Below are 27,243 nucleotides of genomic sequence, written 5' to 3'. Positions count from 1 at the left end.
ATAGATCAATTCTTGACAGACATGCTTTCAAAAAAAAAAAATCATCTTCTAATCACTTGCTAACGGTCGATAATAAAATGACCCATGATTTACCTCACTTCACATAATCTGGGGATGAACAGTGAAAAATGTTTAAGATGAATGTAATCAATTAACTCTCATTGATCAGGTAAGATACTATTTCTTAATCTATAGGTGAAAAGAATTTTACATCATGGGAAATACATGACAAGAAATGGCCGCCACTTGTGGTCTGGAACAAATGATAACTTGGGACATCCATCACGATGTTGTTTCAAATTCATAAATAAATCTATAATGATAATACATCAATTGAAACTGCAATATAATGCTCCTCAAAATTTAGTTCTTTTCGCAGGACCTTGGTCAATTATTGGGTCAACAGATGTTGGCTGCTCTGAAGCTCGTTTCTCCAAGTCTTTCTCCATCTCCGATGGAGCATACCCCTCAGGGAATGGCGGTGGTGGAGGAGCTGGGGGCAGCTGCATTATCCAAGAATTCGAAGATATTACCTTTGACGTAAAACAAAATATTTAAAGCAAAGCTAGGGCAGAAATATGCTTAGATGGAAAGAGGCCCCATGAAACCCAAGACATGGAGAAAAACCACTATTCCTTTTGGAGGGGATAAGGTACAACTACTATATCGCATCAAATTAACTTCGAGGAAATGTAACTTCATGCTAGAAACCATAAGCATTATAATTGTAAAGGAAAGTTAAACATAGGAATTCTCATGCAGTTCCTAGCATTCACTGTTTGCGAGGGGCAAATTGAACCCAATGGAAATAAATACCCACGTGTCAAGTACACAAGACATGGATTGTTCTTGTTTTAGTTGTTGCAAGGCTTACATAATTATAAAACACATTCTTTGGTTTGTTTGCTTGGATGTATGAATCGGAGAGAAGTGAGGGGGAGGGAACTTTTTTTTTTTACAGCTCCTTTTCCCAGCTCTTTTTTTTTCATCTACCCAAGTAAACAAGTTGTTTTTGTTATTTGTCTACATGCCAATTATGCAAAGAAAGGTTGGTATCCCACTAAGTTTTCATTTGAGCTACATTATTTAGGGTTATGCCGTAAGTCAAACTTCCCAACATTAACAATTCAAATGTAGGAAGAAAATTTACCCTTGAGCTCGACAAACATTCAGAATGTTTTCTGAACATTGTTAAAAGAACTTATAAATAAATCCTATCTTATCCAAATGCTATGTATTTTCTCCAATGTTAACAATTATCCTATGGTGTGAGTTCTCAGATCCAAAATTCATTTCTTTTGTTTTTCGTATGAGAATATTTATGTTATCCATAATAAGATAAATTACCTTGCGCTGCAAGGTGGCAAGAATATGATCAACTCGTTTCAGTTCCTTGAGGTCAATTGCCTCCTTTCCATTAATTGATTCTGAGTTGGGCTCTTCGTTTTCAGCATCAGCTGTAAGGCAAATACAAATGATAGCTTCCCATGGAAATAAACATGCAATCATCACTAAACACCTTTTGAGTAACAATTTTATGCATCACATTTATGAAGCTTCAGAAAGTTGAAGTCATAAAACCTAGAAGAATAGCAGGTTTGTGTTTCTTACTATAACAAACATGTTAGATAATGACTATATAAAAACATTTTTTATTTTATTTAAAAAAAAAAACATAGAGCAGGAAGGAGACTAATAAGATATTTCTTATAGTATAACAAGAACATAATTGACTGAAAAGTTCAAATATATAAAAGCTTAGTGTAAAATAGTGGGCAAGGCCTCAAATTGCAAGTGGGTATGCTGTAGCATGTAACTCAATTCAATGGTTTTAGTTGCTTGTAAATGGCACACTCATAGTTAAGGTGTTACAAAATGCAAGCAGAGCTTGTAGGTAATATTCAAAATGTAATAGTTCTTGTAGTTGTATCCAGGGTTTCAATAGAACGAATAGGTACTCGGCCAAATACCATATCCAATCCTATATGTAGCTAAGGTTTCAAATAGCTCCTGTAGTTGTAGCTAGAGTAGATAAAGTTATCTATGATTACAATTTCATAAACGAGTAGCAAACGTAGTTAAGCAGCCAAATACCATAACCAATTTTCTCCAATTTCGAGGCTGCGGTATTGAAGGCCTTCGATATATGATACAGCGCCCTTCCCTGAAGCAAGAACGTGAATTTGAGACTAATATGCCATCGGCCAAGCAGCTCCAGCAACTTCGAAGAAGGTAAAAAGGGCAAAAAGATAAGAAAAGAAAAGAAAAGAACCCACAATCCGTGACGCGAAGACACTAGCAAGCTGCGGCGCCTGGTAGATGGATCCGTCGAGGATGTAGTAGGTGAGCATGGGGGTGACCTTCTCCGGCCCGTCTCTCTTCTGCTTCCGGATCACGAACAGGTGCGGCTCCATCACCTCGCTCAGCGCGTACTCCGTCCCCGTCATCTTCCTGATCGCACACAAATACAGACAATCAGCTCAAAGGCGAGACCTTTAGGTCAAAGAAAAGGAAACAGACGAAGCCGAAGGGGATCTCATCTAACGAGAGATGGGAGAGGTCGAGCGGGTGAATGGACCGAGACCGCAGCTGCTCGTTGTTACAGGACCAGTCGTAGAAGGGAGAGAGGGCGAAGTAGTCGAAGACGAGGTTGCGGTCGAGGGGGTAAGTATTGAGCCAGAGTTGGTCGCGGAAGCATATCCCGGTCATGTCGGTCCCCGGAGGCTGCGGCATCCCGTCAGAAGCGACGACGCCGGGGTTCCCCACTTCCTGCGGAGGACCTCCTTGCATCGCCGGAGGGAGCGGCGTCGCTGCCATGGCCACCTCCTCTTGTCCCACGCGACGAGTACGATCGATTCGAACCCTTCAGCCTAATAAAACGGGTGAGGATCCGGACCACTAAAACCAATTCTGCCCCTGCCCAATAAACCGGCCTTCTTAACGGCCTATTTTACACTAGCAGCCCTCCTTAGTCAAATCTTCGTCGATTACTTCCTCAAGCCCGTCAGACTCCTCCCTATCCGGATTCTTCCATCTCAAGACTTGTATGGGTCTTAACAGATTATACATGCGTGTCCCATGGGATTGGGATGGCGCAGTGGTAAACGCCGACTGAACGGTAAGGGCGATTTTTATATAACGAGGGTTTAAATCTTATGACGAGTTCGAACAACCAATGACGTTGCATGTCACGTCAGGACTTAACTGTGCTTTGTAGATTTATTTGATAGCCGAGGTGTGAGATCGGGCCGTCCATTTTTTTTACTTACTATACATAAAAATATATACGTTGGATCCTTAATATAACGTATAATTATATATGGGAGATTATCATGGTTAAATCCAATTAAAGTGATGAATTAAAGTTTTAAGTATTTAAATTTTAATATATCTCATAGAGTATATAGTATATGTAAACATTTTGGTTACGAATGTAATCCTCCTTAGAGCATCCATATTAATTTTCTTATTACTATATCTAAAATTTAAAATAAATAACACACTCTATTAAATTTAGATAATTATTTTTCACTATATACTACATCAAATATCCTAAAATTTTCATCATCCTTAATTTTTTTTATTATTTTCTTCTCTTTCTTTTATTTATTATTATTATATTTATGGAATGAGCGGAAGGAGAGAGATTGAAAAGACTGAGTGGAAAGAGAGATTTAAAAGAAATATTATTTTATTTTTAGAATAGAGGTTTCATTATCTAAATTTAGAGAATCACTATTCATCAAATCTAAATTTAGGGAATGGATAGGGTAACTGATGCAGACGATTTTTAATTATCCTATCCAAAATTTAGGATAAAATCTTTAGATAGAGTAGTTGATGTAGATGCTCTTATAATGTAATCAAGATTATATTATAAAATTAATTATTTTATTTGGTACAGTTTTAAAGTTATAATGTAATGTAATCTGAATTACAAAAGGTAATGAAGTTTTGTAATTTGGATTACAAAGTAAACATCATGTAATCTGATTACATTACGAAGTCATCATTTAACTAAAATTTAAATGTCAAATATACCCCTAGTTCATTTTCGGCATCAACCGATCATCGACGGTCCATTCCGCTGTCGGTCGCTGGTCGTCCGCCAGTCGCAGCCGTTGCCACCGGTAGTTGGCCGGTCGCCATCGTTGGTCACCTGCCAGCCGCCGTCGACCACCTCCGAGCACCACCGTCGGCCACGACCGCCGACCACTACCTCCGATAGAGGTACGGTGGCGACCTCTGGTAGAAGTCTCAAGATATTTTTGTAATTTTATAATAATATGAATTACATTCCTTATAAAAAATATTGGACACCAAATAAAAAAATATAATCACCCTTGTAATCAAAGATTACATACATTACATTACTAAATGTGTTAATATAATCACATTATAAAATTTATTACCAGCTTAATTATATTACTCCTAACCAAACTTAGTCAAATGAGTGATTTCTATTTTCATGATGAGCCAAAATAGAAAAAATATGAAAGGATAATAGATAGGTTATCTCTATAAATAAGAGGTTAATTATGATTTCCGAATTACACAAGTTGTTATCTATTATATTTTGAATTTCATTGTGAGAGAGAACACCGAAAGAACCTCTTAAGGGAATCATGTTGATCTCGAAGATCGATCGCATGACTCTAAAAGGTTATTAAGTGTTATGGATTTAGGTGCACTTTCACATAATTATTGATTAATAAACACAAAAGATCTAGAGTTTTATATCCAATGATTTTCATTAAAATATTATTTTATTCTTATTCTAATTAACAAGTGGTATGAGAGTCTCCGTGTTAATCATTAAAAAGTATATTTAGATCATCAGAGCAATCATATTCGATTATTATGCATAATCTATTTTGTTTTGAAGATTTTATTGCATTATTAGTTTCTTAATTACTCCACAATTTGATTTCTAGGGGGTTTTATCATTTAAAAGGTTTTAAAAAATCAAAAGAAAATTTAGCCATTTTTTAATCCATTGATAATTTTGTATTGTCTTTCCTAATAAAAAATTCATTGATTACATTATCTTATTTTTATTTTTGGACTTGTAAAAATTAGTTTGCAACTGCCAATTTTGATTGGATATGTAAAATTAATTGCAAACCGTGAAGGAAAACACCAAATGCATGTAACCATAGTCACGATTCATCAGGATCAATCCATGTATTAGGTACAGTCGACTAGCGTACATGAATATAGTAGATTTTTCAATCGACTGATACACTTGATTGATCTGTATAAACAGTGCATAGTAAATTTATCAATTGGTTGACCTACTCAACTGGCTGATCATATACACGAACCGTGCACGGTAGACTTTCCATTCAACTGGCTTACTCAACTATTGTGGACGAACTGTGCACAACAACTGCAGCTGATTGTCCATATATCAAAGGACTGAAGGTGAATTCCGTAGTCGACTACTGAAAATTTGACTAATTAAAGAAAATTCTGATATAATTTTAAATTTGAATACCGTATGTTCATATATATATATTTTGAGATAACTTAACTGAAGCAATATACCACCAAAGTGATCCCTCTTGTAGAAATTAATTTATTTAAAATATAAGTATTTAACCTACCTATAAGAAAGTTAATATTTACTAGAATTGCAAATACACTTGTGATAATAAATGAATGACAATTATTTAGTTTTCATGTGAACAATAAATCAGAGGAAGATTTATTGTTTGACATGTTTTTTTTAAGGATATATTTGGTTGAAGTTTATTGTTAGTAATTTTGATTATTTATCTAAGGTTATGCTATTTAATTTTATTTGATAATGTTTCTTACATAATGGAGCATACTCACTATGTTAATAAATAGGGGATATAACCTCAAATATATCATTTTGGAAATGTGAGGTTTTAGGTAATTTTAATTTGGAGTTAATAAAAAAACTTTTCCAATTTTTTCTTCTATTTTTTTTTATATCAAAATGAGTATTTCAAGAGTTAAACTAAACAATATTAGATTATATTTTATTCATATAGTAATCACATAACATGATAACTTGAATCAAATACACTAAAACATCACTCAGTTAATATTTTATTCAAAAATAAAATATTACTATCTAATTAAGAATGACCCTTTGATAACTAATTTTGGTAAAGCTCAAAATTAAATTACGTTAATATCCTTTATTTTTTTACACTAAAAATAATTTTAAGATTTATTAGTAATTTTCTCTGGTTATTTTTTATATAAAACTTACTATTTAATTAAGAATATGGACTCTTTAATAACTAATTTTGATGAAGGCAAGAATTAAATTACGTTAATATCTTTTTTTTCTTTTCACGCTGAAAAAATTTTTAAGGTTTATTAGTAATTTTCTCTAGTTATTTTTATATAAAAAATATACATTGTCATAGTTTTCTTTAGTCTTACATCTTAGGATTGGCAACGCCGTGAGCAGAGAAACTTTTATAAATACCTTAGGCCGACGACATTAGAAAGTATATCTTTCTTGGCCAATTTATAAATCTGGGCACTAATTCATACATATTCATACATTATATTACACATACAACACGCGTAAGCAATGTCTAGTATTAATGGACTATCCAATATCTTTATTTGAATGTACTTTTATCATTCTTATTTAAGGCTTATAATAGTATATATGTTTGTTATTCTTTTCAGCTGTCAATAATCTTGCTAATATACCTGTCAATATCAATTTCATTCCAATGACTCTAATTTTAAAATCATGGAAAGAAAATTTCTTAATAGCCTTGGGCCATATTTGGGTAAAGGTTATTGTTGATAACCTTAGTTATCTACTTAAGGTTATATTATTTAATTATGTTTGATTCAAGTAATGAGCGATTCCCAAATCATTGAGCATGTCGGCCAAGTCAACAAATGGAGGATGTAATCCGAAATGTGATTACTTTGAAAGTGTGAGATTTTATGTAATTCCAGGGTTAATAAAAAAAAAAATCAAAATTATCCTCTAATTTTTTCCCTTTTGGATAAAAAAAATACCCTCGTGTTATGGTCACTCATCCAGTCCACTCTTCTTCGAAGAGCATCGTTGACAACCAGAGCTCTTAATCTATATTCACCCTTCATCGCCCATGGCTACTTATATTTATTACTACGAAGACTCATCTTTGTCTCCTCTTCCACCATGGCCACCGCATCAGATTGTGATGAACTACAAAGGAACGATTTGCTCAATGGGTTTAGACCCTTTCAGTTTAGGCCAAAGTCAGCCCTTTCTTAAGGGGACCTGGACGCCTTGCAAATGGCTACAATGGCGGTAGAAGAGTTTTTGTTAAGGACGATTATGGTGAGGTTAGTGTATTCCAAAGGTTAAACCAAATAATATTATTAATTAGGTTATATTTTATTTCCTATAACCTTAGTTATGTATTGATTTTCTAGTAATCATATAACCAACGTTATGCATGATAAATTAAACCAACACACCCTTGGAGTCATAGATCTTAACCTTAGTTAAGGACTAATCCTCCCCCACCTTTTATGGATAATAGTACCTCGGTTGAAAAGAGGGAGATGGAAAATGTCGGATTGTTAGGATGCACAAGAGGAGAGTGAATAGCGTGTGTCGCCTTCTTCATTTTTTATCATTCTTTCATTTCTGTTAGGGTTAGTACACATTAGAATATAAAACAATAAAGACAAGAATACAACATCGAGCTTTACTTAGTTGTCACCCCTAGAATTAGTACTCCAAGGCCTATGTACAAGAGACGCCTATCCACTAAGGTTATCTCTTTTTTGAACTTTTCCAGAGGGGGAGAAACCCCTTACAGTTTTGTATTAAGCATAAATAAGAAATAATAATAATAATGAAGAGCTTAATACATAAAATCACTGATCGCCCCTGGAGATCCTGAGTGCCTCAAACTTGTCTTGGAGTCTCCTATCACACAACTTCGACCCACCTTTAGAGCAAAATGAACTGAAGAGCTTTGAGTATTTGATTGATTATTTGCACTCTAATCTCGAGATTCATTTATAGGACTCTTCCGGTTGACCTATAAACCTCGTTTGGTCACCAAACTTGGTCAAACCTGATTCCCATGATCAAATTCTCCACGACCTAGCCATGTGATCTTGTCGTTATTAGGTTTATCCGTAGATCGAAACCTTTATGATCGATTGAACAAGATCAGTCACCCAAACTAGACCTCGAACTCGGGTTTGGCTGCTCGAGGTCATCCGATCAATCGAACCGATTTTGATCTGGTTCAGACTGGCTTTGGTCTGGTTCACTCCGATCTTCTTTCATCTACATCTGATTGCATTCATATGTTCTCCAATCTTTCTTTCAACTTTCCTACAAAACATACTTACAAACATGCAAACAAACAAACAAACAAACAAACAAGTCTAATCTTATAAATCTACCTAACATACTAGATTTATTTTTATTTGGATCTTGACAAAACATTTATTATTGTAGGTCCTCGACCGATCGGCAAGAGGAGATGAATTGCCTTGGAAAAGCAAATAGACCTTTCTCGAAACTTTAAGCTTAATTAAGACAACCACTTTATTAGAATAAACTAAAATGCATAAATTAAAAGATGTTACCGATTTTCACTTGGTTACAAGGGAGAGGTGGTTAATCTAAGATATTGAAAGCACTAATCAAATTCTCCTTTTGTCGTAGGCGGAGAAGCCTCTTACAAGCGTTGAAAGTACAGAACTTGAAAACAAAGATGTAGTTCAAAGTACAGAAAGTGTTGTCTTGAGCTATTAAGACCAGTGCTCTATTTATAGTCTACTGGTTGAATCTGACCATTTGTTGACATGACAGCTCTGGGGGCCTAGAAGGGCTCCGGACGTCTGGGTATGGATAAAACTTTATCCACATTGCAATAGCTCGTAACGGTTGGTGTTGATAAAACTTATCTGGTCCGGGGGCTTGGAATAACTCCTAGGGCCCGGAACACCTTCAACAAGCGCATGTCAAGGAGGTGCCCTGGGCTACCCAGGGCGGTCCAAGCGCTCGGACTGTCCGGGTGCCTGGACTTGGTCCAAGCGCTTGGACGGTCCGGGCGCCTGGACTTGGTCCAAGCGCTTGAATGGTCCGGGCATCTGGACTTGGTCTGGGCGCCTGGACTTTGTCCATGAGCCTGGACTTTGTTTGGGCGTCCAGACAGTCAACAAGATGACATCTGGACTTGGTCCGGGCGCCTGGACTTTGTCCATGAGCCTGGACTTTGTCCGGGCGTCCAGACAGTCAACTTCTTGTTGACTGTCTGGTTTATCTTCCGTTCACTTGGGTAATTTTGACCATTTATAATAGGGTTCACCTAAACTCTTTTTCCGGCTTTCTTCTCGAGCAAGTTTCCGCTCCAACTTTTCGTCCTTTGAAAATGTCGCGCGCCTCTTTCATCCGCCAGCATACTCTTCTGCAGTACCTCATCCATCGAATGCACCGAGCCCGTCGACTCTTTCCAGTGTCATCCTTTTCACTAACTGTGTCTTTTGCTCGACTTCATGTGCTCCTAAGTTCTTGGACACTTAGACACAAGACATCAAATACACACAGGACCTAACTTAACTCGGTTGACCACATCAAACTACCTCAGGGTCCCTATAATTATACCATCTTTTAGACGGAATTTGATTTCTATTTCTACTTTGAATAACTTTGGTTATTCTTGTTCATTTAGAAATAAAAAATTTAGTTTGTTTCATGAATCAAAATTTATTGGAACCAATTCTATATTTGATTATGATAATTTTTACTTGATTGTTATTATTGTTTCATTTAATGAAACACTATAATTAAGTACACAAGATAAAATAGAAAATTAACAAATGAAAATTCTGCTACATTATGACACAAGAGATTAGGTCATATCTCTAGATATGGAGAATGAAGAGATTTGAAGGAAATTCTAGACCCCGTGGATTTTTACAGATTTAGACATTTGTGTCAACTATTTAAAAGGGAAACAAACTAAGCCAACATGACTTTAGGTGTCTTAGAACTTGTACATATAAACATTGGTGGGTCATTCTTGCAGTTGTTTGGAATGGTCATAATATTTTATAATGTTCATAGATAATTTTTCATGATATGATGACTACTTATATCTCATTCATGAAAAGTTAGTCATTGGATATGTTTAAAAATTATAAGGTTGAAGTTGAAAATTAACTCAACAGAAGGATCAAAAGCATCAAAGTAGATCATGGTAATGGTAGATATGATGATTCAGGTGAATAACTTTTAAGACCTTTCACTAAGTTCCTAGAGGAATAGGATATTGTCCCACAATACACCATGTCAAGTTCATCCACTATGAATGGTGTCATTGAAAGGCGAAATGGAATGCTTAAATAAATAGTAAAGAGTATGATTTGTCACTCTACCTTACTGAAATCGCTCTAGGGGGAAGTGTTTAACACTGGAGCATATATTCTTAATAGGGTTCCAATTAAAGCAACTAACAAAACCCCTTGTGAGTTTTGGACGGATAAGAAGCTGAGTTTTAAACATTTAGGGATATCCAATCGAAGCACGATCTTAAAGGCCTAATGAACGGTGAGTTGCTATTCTGTTGGGTACTCTAAAGATCAAGGGGTTAGAAATTTTATGATCCCATGACTAAGAGGGATCCTAAAGGCAATGTGAAGAGGTGTAAAGCTTGTTTTGTCGTGAAAGACTTTATACAAAAATAATGCATCGACTATAAAAAGATTTTCTCATTGTTTTCTTTGAAAGACGCTTTCAAGATAATAATGGCATTTGTGGTGCATTCGATCTTATGTTATATCATATGGATGCAAAGATCATCTTCATCAATGGTGACGTACATTGATGAGATAATCTATATGATGGAATCAGAAAATTTCGTGTCAAGAGATTCAAATAATATAGTTTACAAACTTAAATCTATGGGCTCAAGCAAACGTCTCAACAATATAATGGCATTTCAAATTTCATAGAGTGATCTTCTCATCATGATGTTGAGATGAATTTGGATGATGATTGTATATACCATAGGTGATGTGGGAGTAAGTATATTTTTCTATTCTTATATGTTGTTGATATTTTACTTGTTAACAATGATCGATACATATTTGTTGCACAAAATTAAGAAATTTCTAGCTAAGAATTTTGAGATAAAATATCTTGATGATATATTTTTGTGTTAGAAATATAAATACACCAAGATCACTCTAAAGGTACTCATGCATTATCACAAAAGAGCTAAATTGAAAGGATTTTCAAAAGATATGACATGCAAAATTGTAAACCGTGTGATACCCCTATGGCTAAGAGAGACAAATTTAGTATGCTCCAAGAATAACTTTGAGAAAAAAAGATAGAGAAGATTTTTTTATGCATTCATAGGGAGTCTAATGTATGTTTAGGTTTGTACGTGTTCAAATATTCTATATGTTACGGATGTTATGTAGATACTTTAGTAATATAATCTAGGCCATTAAAAAACCAAACGGATTTTGGATCGCATCTATAGAGAATATAAAGGATTGCATGCTCATCTATTGGAGATCAAATAGCTAGAGATCATTGGATATACTAATTCCGATTTTATTAGATGCTAAAATAGTATGAAATTTACATCAGGCTACATTAACTGAGGGAGTTATCTCTTAGAAGAGTGTCAAACAATATATCTTATGGCCTCTTCCACCATGAAAGCCAAGTCCGTAGCATGTTACGAGACGTACAAATTATGGAATATGATTATGAAATTTTATTACAGGACTGTGCATAATAGACAGTATACATAGACCATTTAAATTATTCTGTGAAGTTTTATATTTCAACAACGGGTGCATCAAATTTTTAGTTGTAAAAGAAAAAGTTTAAATTGAACAATTATCCATAAAGCATGAGATCTACAAATGCAAAAGGTATTTTTAAATGTATGCAGTACTGTATATAAGATCATACCTAAATTTTTCCAAAAGTATTCTTATATGAACTTCCATTCTTTCTCTTCTCTTTCCTTAAAAGTATAATATTGTTTTATCACTAGGTGGATTCTTCAATCAAAGGGTGGACGGTTAGGTCAAGACTCGTATGGATCTTTATAGATTATATATAAAGTTTTATATCCTTTAATTTTTTCCATGGAAATTACAGGAATCAAGGCATCAAGAGATCGGGAATATTAGAATCGTTTGATTAAAGCCGGAATTGAAGGGGCTGCCGCATGACGCGCAAATCAATTTCAGAATCTAATTGAAAAAACAATTATTAATTAATCCAGTAGTTATCCTCTTTAATAAGAAATAATAGTACTATAATATTTAATGCCATGTGAGGATAATAATAAAATAAAAAATGACGAGGTTAAAGTAGAAACCATTTATTACATAATTAAAACATATAGAAGCATTTATGGTGCAAATATATATATCCGCACAAATTTAATAAAGATAAGATACATATATTAGCACAGTAGTAATTATATCTGCAGACATATATACCACTCAAAAATATACAACACAACACCATAAATTAATAATTAGAACAAGCAGAAGACCCATATGTAATCAAGAACATTATGTTATACAGAGGCACTGCATGCATATATATAATTTAATCAAATAGTAGTCTTAATTAATTAATTAATTAACAGCTCGAAGAGGAGTCATATTGATAGATCTTCATGTGGAGATGCTGGTTGGCGTACGAGATCAGCCTGTTCATCTCCTCGTCGTCGTCGTCGCCATTGCTATTGCTTCTCTTCATCATATCGATGAGTCCGTTTCTGTTGACGTCGGCCTGCTTCATGGCTCGCCGTGCCTTCCACCATGCAAACCATGCATGCAGACTACGTAGCGCCCGGTGCAAGTCGTCGAGCGTGAGCCGGCCGTCGTGGTCGGAGTCGAACTGCCTCAGCCACGCCCTGAACTCGCCGGCGCTCATCTCCTTCTGCGGCAGCACATACCCATGCGCAAACGCCATACACTACTACTACGACGACGACGACGAACCCTGATGAAGGAATAAGTTACTTGTCAGTTTTGATATATATATATATTGATGGATGGATGGGAAGAGATGGAGGTGTAGTGGAGGACAAGTTAGGGTAGGGAATCGATGCTCACTTTGTTCGCCATTATTTGTCAATTTATTGAAAGTGATAGATAGCTAGCAGGGGAAAGTGTGATCGATCGAAGAAGCTAGCTATTTGGCTGTCCCCTTGATTTAGATGTTTCTTTCTATCAAGTTAACTTCATTATTTCTTCTTTGCTTTGCATGGTGTGGTGGTCAAGGTTCTCTGGCAAATGCATGTGAAATTAATGTAAAAAAAAGAGAGTATATGTTATAATATTCGTTCGATTGGAACTTCCATGAAAAAGCTCAGTAAAGTATATGTAATCAAGAGGTGCACTCTAGCTAATAATTGTTGTAAAATAGGGTATCATGTAAAATAATCCAAAACATTTATTTTTTCCCAAAAAAATCTTCCCTTTCTCCCACATTTTTTTATTATTTCTTTTCTCTTTCCATTGTTTGCCCAGTTGTATCCTCTAATTTATCTATTCGGCGTGCCAACTTAACCAAAAAAAAATTGACGACTTCTTCCGTAATAAACAAGGCATAAGAGAACCACACGTGCTAACTAGTAACTTATCCCGTCTAAAAACTAAAAAGATGATTAATTAAAGATGTGACTCTATATTTAACTAGATGAAAACTTCACGTGGGGTCCTGTAAGACAGAGTATTGTTAGTGTTGGGTCGAAAAAAGATTTTTAATGTTGGTCCTATGACACTTAAGTAAATCCTCGGTATAATGAAGAATAATAGAAAAGCTGTAACAATGAACGTGTTGAATAGTAAAATAACTCATATCTTTGTCTGTGTATAAAATTCTATTTTATAGTGTCACTATAGTGTCTGTGCACGTATCTCAAAGTATATACACATTTTCCAAAACGTCCTAGGAAAAGACAAGTCAAAAAGTGTCTCTGATCCCTTTCCTTAAGCATGCATACAAATATGTGATATACTAGAAGTTTTTAAAGTACGATTTGTATGCTGGACATGCTCTGTTGTCGGCCGCATAAACTTCCAAAATTGTACGATGAGATATGCAAGTGGGTCCCCCTAGGCCGACTGAATGCAGCTCGGCGAGGAAGTCCCAGCTTAGTCATACTGCACAGAGCATTTTTCCTTTACTTGGCTTTTCTATTGTCGGAGGACTATATCTTTTATTCGACTGGACATGGCATCCGCTCGACAATGTCGATGGGCCGAGAAATTTACTGTTTATCTCCTACCCCAATTGTAAGCTTTTCAAGGATAGTTGTTCAAATAGTCACGTCCAACAGCATTAGAGGTCAGTTTAGTCAACTTCGCCTGATCAATTGACCTAAGCTTTTACTCTTTTAACTTTAACCTCCACGGTAACCACTTTTCCTTACCTTAACCCATCTTTGACTACCCCTTTTCATCACGTATGAGCCTCCATCCTTAAATATTGACCAATTAATCATGAATTAAATGCGAGTTTGCAGCCATAATTAACTCAATAAGAATTAATTTTAATTCCAACTCCAGCTAAAAGTCGTTTTTGTTTATCTGTTGGTTTTCGTAAAATATGATACGGATCATAATTCATAACATTTTCCAAAGCACATACAAGTTAAATTAATAACACTTGGCCTAGTTCTTTTGCTTCGTCGCTAAGGTCGACGTCCTCGTCAATTGACTAGTCCAATATTCGATTCGAGGCCACCTAAACAATTACAAGATTGAGCAAATCAATTAAGCAAACCCTATAATTAATTGACATTAATCAATCAAGCCAGTCAAAGATTCTTCCTTCAAGTTTCACGGAGTTCAATGAGAAACTTATAGTTAATTATTTACCTTTGATGAAGAGAATCGATATAATTGCTGCACTTCTCCATCTGCTAGCTGGTGGCTGCATTTGTATAATGTATCCTTCGCACCCCTACAACAAGCATGGAATCACCGCCGGCATTCCGGCCCCGGTGCCGCCGCCGCCGCAGCACGCCGCCCTGCCTTCTCGCGGCAGCCATACTGTTCCCTGGTCGACCGGTCTTTGCCACTGCATGGATGACCCTGGAAACTGTAAGTCTTAAAGATACAGAAGGCAGATAATTTGCTGAATACATCCATTTAATCATAACTTTAATGCTCCCTGAATAATCAGGTTTGATGACATGCTTTTGCCCGTGCATCACATTCGGAGAGATAGCGGACATAGTGGACGAAGGCGGCTGCTGTAATTAAGATTTTTCTTTTTTTTTTTGGTTTGTTTGTTTTAATTTCACTTTTGTTTCAGACTTATTTTACCAAGAAAAGCAGAGAAAATGCTGAAAAATCGATTGATTGAATAGCTTGTGTGGCGAGCGGCGCGGCCTACGCCGCCCTCTGTTTCACCGGGGCGGCTTGCTTCTACTCCTACTGCTACCGCTCGAAGCTCCGCGGGCGGTACGACATCTCGGAGGGGCCGGCGCCGGACTTCCTCGTCCACTGCTGCTGCGAGGCCTGCGCTCTGTGCCAGGAGCACCGCGAGCTCAGGAGGAAGGGCTTCGACATGGGAATCGGTGAGCCTGCTGCCGGATAGACTGGTCTTGGTTAATTAATTTTTCTTCCAATAGTAGTGTAATTTGACCATCTGCGAGTTTGAATTCGGCTTCAATATTTGATCTTGCGAAGGGTGGAAAGCGAACGCGGAGAGGCAGCGGCGAGGGATGATGATGGAACCTGTGATGGGGGCTCCGGCGATGCGTGGCGGGATGACGAGATAATTAACCATGGGCTTGTGCACGTGTTCTGCACGGAGTTGATGAATATGAATAAGTTTTTTTCTTTTTTTTTTCAGTCGCATCTTTCTTTCAAGCTTAATTACTGTCTTTGGGAGGCAGTTGCATTTGTAATGAATGATTTCTTTAAAAAAAAATGTTAAACAATGTTATTTAATCTCATTGATATATTGAAAAGGTCCTAAGGCTCAATTAGAATTGTAAAAGAAATAGGCAAATTCGCAAAGGTACACCTAAAGTTCCCAACGCTTAAAAGACGCACCTAGATTTTATATTTCCCAAAAGACACCCATCATTCTCATTTCACCCCTCCTGTTAACCGTTAATTTCATTTGTGTTTTTTTAAGGCATTCAAGACACATTTTACATTTTTAAAAAAGGGCAACATTTCATTGGTTCGCATAACCTTGGCATCTCTTTCTGCACAAGGAAAGTAAATATCTTCTTAGAATTGTAAATAAGCCAAGTCAAGCTAAATTCTAGAGTGTTCAAGTAACAAGTTTATTTGATAAGATAATCGAATCAAATCAAGTCGAGTCTAAAATTAATCAAGTATTTGAAATGATTGTTCAAACTTGGTTTGATTTATTTTTGATGAACTTGAACTTGGTTCGTTTAGATATCATCGAACTTTCAATTCAAGTATGCATGTTTGGTTCATTTAGATGTTATCGAGCTCACAATTTAAACTTGTTTGATTGATTATTGAACTTGATAATTTAAACTTATTTATTTATTTTAAAAGTTTTTTTTATTTAACATGTTGATAAAAATTTTATTAATGAACATAGTTCATGAACATTAACGAATTGAATACATATGTGTTCAAATTTATTTGTTTATTTTAACAAGTTGTTTAAACTTGTTTATTTAATCAATCTTGTGTGTATTGAATGAACATAAACAAACTCTTACCAAGCTAAATACCAAGTTTATTCATGAACGTTCGGTTCATTTACAATCCTATATCTCCTCTCTCTCCTCAAGGAAAGCAAATATCTTCTTTCTCAACCCACCGAAAGCAATCTCTCTCTCATCATTGAAAACCTCAAAAGCTAAAACCCTACACATAGGTGTGTTCCCCTCTCAGCTCGCGACAAACGAGTTAGGGTTTTCGTTAAAACTCACCTACTAACAAGATTTCCTTCTCCCAATCAAGTTTAGGGTTTAGTTTGCCTTATCATACCGTGTACCAACATCGATGTTGGTCATCTCCCTCTTCTCCGATTGTAAATTATAATTCTATTTCATAATAGTGCAGAAAGATGTTTCAACCTCTCCATCTTGACCATCTCCAAAAGTATGTATTCGGTTTCTAACCTAGTCCTTATCTCTTGCACATGTTTACAATTTGTCTTTCACACATTAACTCACATTCTTTGATTTTATATTGGGTTTTCTAACAACCACTTTGTTTAGGGGTTAGCATCCATAAATCCATCGATAAATTTTGACAAAAATTCATTGGATTTCAAAATTCAACACTAAGGTGGTGTTGGATTTCAAACAACATCAACACCCTAAATTTTAAGAATCAGCACCACTACGAGGCTAAATTTCATAAACCAACACCACTGTGGTGCTGCTGTTCAAAAACTAGCACCACCCTGATGTTGAATTTCAAAGAACAACATTACCCCGAAGAGCAATTATGATTCTCTGGTATTCTGAACAAGGTGGTTCTAAATTTTAAGAAGCAACACCACTGTAGTGCTGAATTTCCTAAATCAACATCACTATAGTGCTAGATTTTCAAAAACCAACACCATTATGGTATTGCTGTTTAAAAACTAGCACCACGCAATTTTAAAAAATAGATAAGTCAAACCAACCAACGTGATTCTATTTCTGAAAAATCAGCATCACTATGGTGTTGGAATATGAAAACTAGCACTAATATATTGCTAAAGAAGAAGAAGTCAAAGGATATAGTGTTATACCAATGTCAAAATCTTATAACTATTGTCTGTGCATCTAGACATTTGTTTTTTATGTTAATAATTTAAATTTTTAAAATTTGTAGGCATTAGTTGATGTTGGTTAGAAACTCCACTAGATTAGTGTTTTAGGTCCCTCTAATAAAGAAAGGAAAGCATCGTAGGTATGCTCGTTTACATGCTCAACACAAAGTGATCATTAAACAATCTTCTTTTGCTATTTTTTTTACTTACAAGATATTCGTCAAATTCATGGTCTATTGGTAAATATATTTCAAAGTTGAGATTCAACATCTCAAACCTTTAGATTTTCAAGTACATCTCCAAGTTTGAAAGTTAGAGAAACCATATATTTTTTTAGTTTGGTCAACACATAATAACAAACTATTCATTTTAAATTTTGAGGTGTCTAGTTGCTTTCACTAGAAGAGATGTGTCTTTGTTGCTTGATATTACAAATAGAGGTGATTTCATTCCAATGAACTCAACTAATGCATAGGGTGACCCTGTTCTTGCTCACTTCTCTAATAAAAAAAACCTACTAGATTAAAAATTAAGGAGTTACTTAAAATGTATATTCATAGAGTTAAAGTAATGATAATATTTTAGTATTTTGTAAATTATAAATTTTGTATATATTTATTTGTATGTTATTTTCTTCTAATACATATAAGGTTCCATTAGGTCTTGTAGATATTGTAGATAATTTTAAAAAACTAAGTAGATTCAATTGGGTTGAAGTCATCCATCAATTTATTGCTTCTCAATTACCTACCATCGCGGATCTTTTTTCATCAAGTAAGACATATCAAAGGACCACCTTAGTTCCCTACTCAAAGGGATTTGCTGATCTTTTAACTCTAAGTTTATTTTTTAATAGTAAATTTGATTTTTATATGGGCATTAATATGTATGTTGTTGGTGTTGGGAGCACAACTTTTAATCCAAAATTTTGATATATGACTAAAGTTGAAGTTAAATTTGTTAGGATATAACAAATTGATGCTAAGTATGCAAGTACAGGTTACTCGACAAGTGAAAAAGTTTTAATGAGTGAAGCTAACCAGTTAAAAAGTTCTACTTGTTAAGTTAGGTAGTTGAAAAGTTTTAGTGAAGATAGGCAGTGACTAAATCATAGTGAGTGAAGCTAAGTAGCTAAAGTCTTGATTGGGAATCATGCATGAGTTAAGTCTTGGTTGTGGACCAAGCAAGAAAGTCCTAGCTAGGACTTAGGTGAATGAAGTCTAGGTGAAGCAAGATGAGAGCTGAAACTTGGCAGATGAAGTTCAGGTGGAATAAGTTGGGAGCTAAAGCTTGGTGAACAATTCCAAGTAGAATTAGCTGGGAGCTATAGCTTGGAAACTCAGTCTAGATGAGTCAGCTGGAGGCTATGTTGGTGCAGTTTGTACTAACGGTCTAACTCAGATTTTGATGAATGATAAGTCAGTTAAATTAGATGTTTTGTGATCTAATTACATTACCAAGTGTGCAGAAATTGACAAGTTCAAAGGACCGGACACCAGGATGAAATTGAGCTAAGTCCACGGGATCGGATAGCTAGTGCGAAGTCCAGATAGGTCAACAGGCTAACTGGATATCTAGCAGGAAGTCCGATTGGGTCAGCGGGACCGACAACCGATAGAAGTCCAGTTGGATCCGCGAACCAGACAACTGGCATAAAGACCTGGCGGGTCAGAAGACTAGTCAACCAACTGCAAGATGGTAAGTAAAGGTAAGTCACTGGAGGAGAGTAACTTTGTGAAAATGCGCCCCGGTTGAGGGACAGTAGGAGTCAGTCCAGGTTAGGTCCATTTTGGATACCTAATCTGAGACCTTGACTAGTTCCTGGTCCTAGGAGGACAGGAGCTAATTACTACTTCTTATTTTCAATGTGTTAACTTTGTTTTACAATATTTTAATTTTGGACTAACATAACTTGCAGGGCAAAAGGAGCAAAAAGCCTTTGGATGAACAGTACCTGAAGGCGCCTTCAAGCATTGGAAGGCACATTTGCACTATTCATGGAAGCCGCCTTCAATTGCTTGAAGGTTCCTTCCAAGGGATAAAATTTGGACATCGTCGAAAATAAGGCACAGTGACTTCAGGATCAGATTTGACCCATTGGAGGTGCCTTCAACACCTATGGAAGGCGCCATCCATGGCCTTTATAAGTCAGTCTCGAACAAGCTTCATACAACAACTACTATACGAGCTACTATGCGTCAATTCGAGGTTCCGACTGCTTTGACTTCTACTACAACTCTGCTGCGAAGTTGCTACGCCTGACTACTGCTCCGAGGACTTCTGTCATGACCGACAGACTAACACTGACACAAGAGTACTCTCACATCGATCCTTAAGTGTTGGTAACAAATTTTTTGTACTTAATTACTGAAAAAGGGAAGTGTAGTATATTACACTTCATCTAAATTCTTTGTACTTGATTCCCTCTTCTGGAGATATTGAAAGAGGTATTTTAGTGGATTATCCATCGATAGGTCCGTGGTGTTGGTTGCTACTCGGAAAACCTAGAGGCTCCACTGTACAAAAATTTTGTACAAAGGTCTGAACCTTTTCCTAGCTATCATGTGTTCTTTTAAATTAAATTTTGGATCGCTTGCGGAACTTAACACGTTTGATCCAAAACTTAATTTATTTGTTCTTTTATGTTTTGACTTGGATCTCCTGCGGAACTTAACACGTTCAACCCAAGTCACCTTAAGTTATTAATTCCATTAAATATTAATTTCCATAATTGGTTCCCAGTACTGACGTGGCGAGGCACATAGCCTTCTTGGATATGGGAGCAACCACCACCGACTAGACAAAACCTTTTATGGAAAGCTAATATTTAATTTCCTAAAATAACTTTAGGTTAACCGAAAATAACAATCAAATCACAAGGAAAAGAAAAATAAAAGAACACTATATCGAAAACAAATTCGAAACTCTAGAATCATATGCCTCTTGTATTTGGTATTATTTCCAAAAATAACTAGTATGATGCGGAAAGAAAAATTACTAGTTATACCTTTTAGAAAAACCTCTTGATTTTCTACCGTATTCCTCTTCTAACCTCGGACGTTGTGTGGGAAACGATCTTCCGAGATGAGAACCACCAAACACCTTCTTCTTCCTTACAAGTTTCGGCCATCAAAACTTCTCCTAGGATGAAGAGGTTCGGCCACCACCACCATGCTCCAAGGGATGCTAGAAAAGCGGCTTCTTTTCTCTCCTTCTTCTCCTTCTTAGATCCGGCCACCAAAGCTATCTCCACCATGAGAAGGTTTCGGCCACACAAAGGAGAGGAGAGGAAAGAAAGGGCCGGCCACACCCAAGGAGAAAAGAGAGGAAAAATAGAATAGAGTTATTCACCATGAAGCCTCCTCTACCCCCTCTTTTATAATCCTTGGTCTTGGCAAATAAGGAAAATTTAATAAAAACTTCCTTAATTCTTTTGTCATTGAAAAAGAAAATTTATTTAATTAAAAATAATTTTCTTCTCATCAATTCATATGGCCGGCCATATTAAAGCTACAAACAAGGAGAGTTTTAATTAATTAAAACTTCCTAATTTGTCTCTAGAAATTTATAAAAAATTTCTCCAATAATTTTCATCCCTTCATGATTGGTTAATAAAAAGGAAATTTTATAAATTAAAATCTTTCTTTTAAATATGTGGATAAAAAGAAAGTTATCTCTAAACATTAAAATCTCTTTTAATCTACAAATAAGGAAAGATATCAAATCTTTTCTTAATCTCTTGTAGAAACTTATAAAAGAGAATATTTAATTTTTAAACTCTCTTTTAAATCATGAACATGGTTAAAAAGGAAAGTTTTCTTAAAATTTAAAATCCACCTTTTAATCAACAAATAAGGAAAGATTTCAAATTTTAAACTCTCTTTTAAACATGTAGATGATTTACAAATAAGAAAAGTTTTTACAAAAATTAAAACCATCCTTTTAATCTACAAATAAGGAAAGAGATTAATCTCTTCTCTTAATCTTTTGTAGAAAGCTATAAAAGGAAATTTTTAATTTTTTAAACTTTCTTTTAAAATCATAATATCCACATAAGAAATAATTTTAATAAAAAACCTTTTTAATATTCTAGTGGCCGACCACCTAAGCTTGGGACCCAAGCTTTGGCCGGCCACCAACTTGGCTCATCCACTTAGTCTTGGCTGACCCTAGCTTGGGTTCCAAGCTAGCTTGGCCGGCCCCATTGGATGGGTAAGAAGGTGGGTATATGGTGGGTATAAATCTCTATATACAAGAGGCTACGATAGGGACCGAGAGGAGGAATTGGTTTTGGTCTCCCGATGAAATTAAGCATCCCGTGTTCGCCCCAACACACAACTTAATTTCATCAATAATAATTCATTCCACTAAAGAACTATTATTGAACTACCGCACCAATCCCAAATTACATTTTGGGCTCCTTCTTATTATGAGTGTGTTAGTCTCCATGTGTTTAAGATAACAAATGTCCACTAATTAAGTAAGTTACTGACAACTCACTTAATTAATATCTAGCTCCAAGAGTAGTACCACTCAACTTCATCGTCATGTCGGACTAAGTCCACCTGCAGGGTTTAACATGACAATCCTTATGAGCTCCTCTTGGGGACATTCTCAACCTAGATCACTAGGACACGGTTCCTTCTATAATCAACAACACACACTATAAGTGATATCATTTCCCAACTTATCGGGCTTATTGATTCATCGAACTAAATCTCACCCATTGATAAATTAAAGAAATAAATATCAAATATATGTGCTTGTTATTATATTAGGATTAAGAGCACACACTTCCATAATAATTGAGGTCTTTGTTCCTTCATTAAGTCAGTATAAAAGGAACGACCTCAAATGGTCCTACTCAATACACTCTAAGTGTACTAGTGTAATTATATAGTTAAGATAAACTAATACCTAATTACACTACGACCTTCCAATGGTTTGTTCCTTTCCATCTTGGTCGTGAGCTACTGTTTATAATTTATAAGGAACCGATAACATGATCTTCTGTGTGTGACACCACAGACCATGTTATCTACAATATAAATTAATTGAACAACTACATTTATCATAAATGTAGACATTTGACCAATGTGATTCTTATTTCTAGATAAATATTTATACCAAAAGCTAGGCTTTTAGTATACACTCTAACACGTGGGACCTAGGTCTTGGAGTAGGAATCACTGAAAGCTCTGAACTAAGTAAAATCGATCGTGTTTTCTGGTGGTTGTTTTACTTAATTTCTGTTGCGTAGTTATCTTTTAAAATTCGAAAAGAATAAGATTTTAAAAACCACGTGATTCATCCCCCCTCTCACATGCGACTCAATCCAATAGGCTGAACATCTAGACCCAACGTAAGTGCGAGTAACTTTAAATCTTATATCTTACTCATTACACGTAAACAACTACAGGGAAGCGGTTCAATAGTTCTAAGCGATCAGAGGGAGTCCGAGGTGACTAATTGCTAACAACTTTCGATGAAGGAAGTTCAGAGGTCCAGGTTACGATATCAGGTTATAAGAGATCAGAGAATACATGTGACTAGAGCAACTTCTAGGTGACCAAGGCAACTTCTAGGTGACCAGGAGATGAAGTTAATCAGTAATCCGTGCACATCAGGTTAAGATCAGATTTGACCCTTCTCCAAGCAATTGGAGGGCGTCCAATCGATTAGAGATCTTTGTTAATGTTATCTCATGGATAGAAGTTTTAGTCACGTCAGCACTAATACATGCGGCCAAATAGAGGCTATAAAAAGAGCTTCAAGCAGAACTTGGATATCACCAATTCACTCATTCTCCTAATCTATTGAGCTCATTCTCTAGTACTCTCTCGTCTTCTATGTTATAACACGATGCGACCCTCACTTCATTTCTTATTAACAACATCTAGAATAATATTTTTATTTATTTTTGTGTTGTCATATTTGTTTGAATGCGCTTAACTTTTTAGATTTTTTTTCTATGAGATTTTTCAATCTCTAGAGGCTTTTTAGAATGGGAAGATTAGAAATAAGAATCATATTTTTATAACTATTGTTTATGTCTATACTTCTGGTTTGTTGGTCAACTACTTGTGTGCTTAATTATAGTTAAGTCTTTTGCATGCTTACATTGTTTTGCTATTGAATCTGTTCAAGTAATTATATTTCCGCTGTGCTACTTTGATTAATTCAATTATTTCTGTTACTATCTATTTAAAAAATTCATAATGCTATTCACCCCCCCTCTCTCTCTCTTAACGTTAAGTTTGATCTTACATATGTAACACTCCATATTATGAACAAAACATGATTTTTGAAGTATGTTCCAATCTAAAAATCATATAATACTGAAGGTGCGCACAAATAAATAAGTGGAGGTATACTCCTTTCCTTATTAGTAAGGTGAGAGTGTTGTTGAACCAAGTTTCATCTGAAGAGGCAAATATCGAAAATTGTCACCTAACTTTATTTCATTTGTAGTTTCTATATAATTTGATAGGTTATTATTGAACTAGTCTTTACCCCTTCTGAAAATACATTAGTTGAGAACCACCCTTATCTCAATGATACTCCGCATCCATTAAAGACATCACGATTACATGATATAGAAGCTAGATCATCAAGTGATAGTGAACAACCTAACTACATTATTCATCAAAACCAAATCAAGGAGCTAATAATGGAAAACATGCATCTAAATTAAGGGTGAAAGAATTACTTGAAATAATACAAATCAAGGCAGAATCAAGCAGCCTTGTAGTGGATCCTCACCTTGAATCAATTGCTTCTATAGCCAAAACTAGGAGAGGATGTAACCAAACTCACTATAATTATAGGGATACTCCTATTGATACTCTTATGTGACACAAGTTTTTACCTCATAAGAAGAGAAGCAAGATATAAATCTACGAACTTTCTAAGAACATCACAGGACGAGGAGTAGAACTTATTATGGACATAGGAAAAGGAAAAAATTGATATGGATAATATGCAAGAAAAGAGAGATATTATATCAATTTCTGAAGACAATTATGAAGGAGAGATCGTGAAGGATTGCCAAACTTACAAAATGAGACTGAAAACCATAGTCATAAGTCTGTATTTACACATCAATTAGTTTAAGTAGTTTGATTTTAATTACTAATTACATGTGTTTTTTTATGGTAATATGTCAATAACAATTTAATACTTTCAAAAAGAAAAAACAAGATGAAGATGTACTTACTTATTCAATACATTGGAAGAATTAAAATATGTTAGTTTCAACACCTCATTAGAGAGTTAATTTAATTTTTTTCATAAGTTTAATAATTGATAGGTTTTTATATACCTTATTGAAAGTAATTGATTTTCTTTGCAAGTTTACTATAGAATTGGTTTGGGAGGAAACACATTTTTTTTTTTAACTATGACTTCTTTCTTCTCTGATGTAAATGGTAATGTTTTTATAATAAGGGAGTTAATTGATATTTATTGTTCAATTCTATTTAAGGGAGTCTCCTCGTCTAGTAGACCATATAACAAGTTTAAATATTATTCAACCAACTTTAATGTAAGGAATTTAAATTATATGATAATATATTATATTAATTGGTTACTTATATATTGTTGGGACCGAAATGTAGCTAGAGAGGGAGGGGGGGTGAATAGCTCGTCGCGTGCTCGTGGTCGACGTTGCTTGTTTCTTCAAAGATGTGCAGTGGAAATATACAAGAAACAACACACACAACGCTAACAAGTAGATTTACTTGGTATCCACCTCCAAAGGAGGTGACTAGTCCAAGGATCCACACACTCACACACACCTCCACTAATAAACACTCCTTTTCGGTAACTACCGAAGGCGGAGAAGCCCTACAAGTTCACACTACAAGAAGAAAGGGAAAGGATACACAAATACAAGCAAAAGCTTACAATGAGTATAGAGAACCCTAACCTTAGCTTTCTTCCTTTTTCTGTAGGTCCGCCTCTTGATTTGGAAAAACCTCCAATAGCTTCAAGAACTGGCGGTGAGAACCCTGTGGAGAGGCTCTGTGATTGCTGGTGAAGATCGGGAGAAGTGGCCGAGAGTTCTGCCAAAGGAATCGCACGCCTGCAGCCTTTATCTGTGCCAACGGTCGGATCCCGATCGATTGGATTGCTCCCAATCGATCGTAGAGGCTTTGGATCGATCGGTCGATCGATCCAGAGCGCCTCTGTACTCTGCGGGAAATGCCTGGATCGATCGGCTGATCGATCCAGCCTTTATCGCGTAAAAACGCGCCACCCCAATCGATCCACTGATCGATTGGGGTCTCTGGATCGATCGGTCGCCTTTATCGCGTAAAAACGCGCCACCCCAATCGATCCACTGATCGATTGGGGTCTCTGGATCGATCGACCGATCGATCCAGAGACGTTCTGTGCGCTCTGTGACTTGCCCACTCGAGGCTTGTCGCGGGGACCTTTCCAATCGATCGGCCGATCGATTGGACATCAGCCAATCGATCGGCTGATCGATCCAGACATTGGTTTTTGCCCAAAACCAAGTCCCAAGCCCCCAAACCAACATCCGGTCAATCCATGACCTGTTAGTTCATCATGCCTAGCATCCGGTCACCCTTGACCTGCTAGGACTCCCTCATCAAGTGTCCGGTCAATCCCTTTGACCCACTTAGATTTTTCCTCATCATGCCAAGTATCCGGTCACTCCCTTGACCTATTTGGATTTTCACCAGATGTCTGGTCAACCTTGACCCATCTGGATTTCCTCGCGCCAACTATCCAGTCAATCCTTTGACCTACTTGGACTTCCCAACATCAGATGCCCGATCAGCCTTGATCCATCTGGATTTTCCCTTGCCTGGCTTCACTCACCAGGACTTTCAACCTGCCTAACTTTACTTACTAGGTCTTTCACCTGGCTTCACTCACCAGGATTTTCCTTCTGCCTAGCTTCACTCACTAGGTCTTTCACCTAACTTCACTCACTAGGTCTTTCACCTGGCTTTACTCACCAGGATTTTCCTTCTGCCTAACTTCACTCACTAGGTCTTTCACCTGGCTTTACTCACCAGGATTTTCCTTCTGCCTAACATCCCAGTTAGGACTTCCCAGTCAAGTATCTGGTCAACCTTGACCTACTTGACTCTTCTTCAACCAATCTGATCAGACCCTGATCAGAGGGAAATTTCACCAAACAATCTCCCCAAATGAACAACTGCACCTGCACTTGTCCATATCATCGAAGTCTTGTATTTTCAAACATCAAAACTCAAACCAAGACTCAGGCTTGGTCAACCAGGTCAACCTTGACCTAAAGGATATTGCACCAACATATATCTCTTTGCATAATTATATGCAACATTAAAATATTTTTGAGAGTGTGCCACGACACATATCATAAAAATCAATATAGAAGAGCGAGGGGTTAGGTATTATTTTATACCTATTACCATTAATAATGCACACTTTCACTTACTGTCTATCAACTCACAGGCAATAACTTTTAA

General features: G+C 36.1%; 3 protein-coding genes across 3 annotated transcripts; 1 reads left to right on the top strand and 2 right to left on the bottom strand.

Moving 5' to 3' along the window:
• Window positions 1–161: 161 nt before the first annotated feature.
• LOC121984368 (mediator of RNA polymerase II transcription subunit 6-like) lies at window positions 162–2,873 on the bottom strand. Its single transcript, XM_042537270.1, has 5 exons — window positions 2,546–2,873; window positions 2,277–2,451; window positions 2,095–2,164; window positions 1,348–1,457; window positions 162–503 (listed from the first exon to the last, which is right to left on the bottom strand). The coding sequence occupies exons 1-5, from the start codon at window positions 2,815–2,817 to the stop codon at window positions 357–359; spliced, it is 774 nt and encodes a 257-aa protein (XP_042393204.1). The 5' UTR covers window positions 2,818–2,873; the 3' UTR covers window positions 162–356.
• A 9,590-nt stretch (window positions 2,874–12,463) lies between these two features.
• LOC122008033 lies at window positions 12,464–12,993 on the bottom strand. Its single transcript, XM_042563643.1, has one exon. It carries the CDS (start codon window positions 12,962–12,964, stop codon window positions 12,629–12,631), a length of 336 nt encoding a protein of 111 aa, XP_042419577.1. The 5' UTR covers window positions 12,965–12,993; the 3' UTR covers window positions 12,464–12,628.
• A 1,915-nt stretch (window positions 12,994–14,908) lies between these two features.
• LOC122007955 (cell number regulator 1-like) lies at window positions 14,909–15,887 on the top strand. The gene is made up of 4 exons (XM_042563530.1): window positions 14,909–15,102; window positions 15,185–15,256; window positions 15,372–15,581; window positions 15,694–15,887. Exons 1-4 carry the CDS (start codon window positions 14,946–14,948, stop codon window positions 15,783–15,785), a joined length of 531 nt encoding a protein of 176 aa, XP_042419464.1. The 5' UTR covers window positions 14,909–14,945; the 3' UTR covers window positions 15,786–15,887.
• The last annotated feature ends 11,356 nt before the right edge of the window (window positions 15,888–27,243 follow it).

The sequence above is a fragment of the Zingiber officinale genome, chromosome 1B (genome assembly GCF_018446385.1).
Source record: "Zingiber officinale cultivar Zhangliang chromosome 1B, Zo_v1.1, whole genome shotgun sequence".
In the NCBI taxonomy this organism is placed as follows: domain Eukaryota; kingdom Viridiplantae; phylum Streptophyta; class Magnoliopsida; order Zingiberales; family Zingiberaceae; genus Zingiber; species Zingiber officinale.
Note: the sequence above shows the minus strand (reverse complement) of the source record. Positions and strands in the feature narration are given on the sequence as shown.

Excerpts from the sequence above, each read along its gene's own strand:
- LOC121984368 (XM_042537270.1), bottom strand. The coding sequence starts at position 2,817 with ATGGCAGCGACGCCGCTCCCTCCGGCGATGCAAGGAGGTCCTCCGCAG. Across the intron at positions 2,452-2,545 it reads CTCGACCTCTCCCATCTCTC|GAAGATGACGGGGACGGAGT; the intron begins GTTAGATGAGAT and ends GTGTGCGATCAG. Across the intron at positions 504-1,347 it reads TTGCCACCTTGCAGCGCAAG|CTGCCCCCAGCTCCTCCACC; the intron begins GTAATTTATCTT and ends TGGATAATGCAG.
- LOC122008033 (XM_042563643.1), bottom strand. The coding sequence starts at position 12,964 with ATGGCGTTTGCGCATGGGTATGTGCTGCCGCAGAAGGAGATGAGCGCC.
- LOC122007955 (XM_042563530.1), top strand. The coding sequence starts at position 14,946 with ATGTATCCTTCGCACCCCTACAACAAGCATGGAATCACCGCCGGCATT. Across the intron at positions 15,257-15,371 it reads AGTGGACGAAGGCGGCTGCT|CTTGTGTGGCGAGCGGCGCG; the intron begins GTAATTAAGATT and ends TTGATTGAATAG. Across the intron at positions 15,582-15,693 it reads GGGCTTCGACATGGGAATCG|GGTGGAAAGCGAACGCGGAG; the intron begins GTGAGCCTGCTG and ends GATCTTGCGAAG.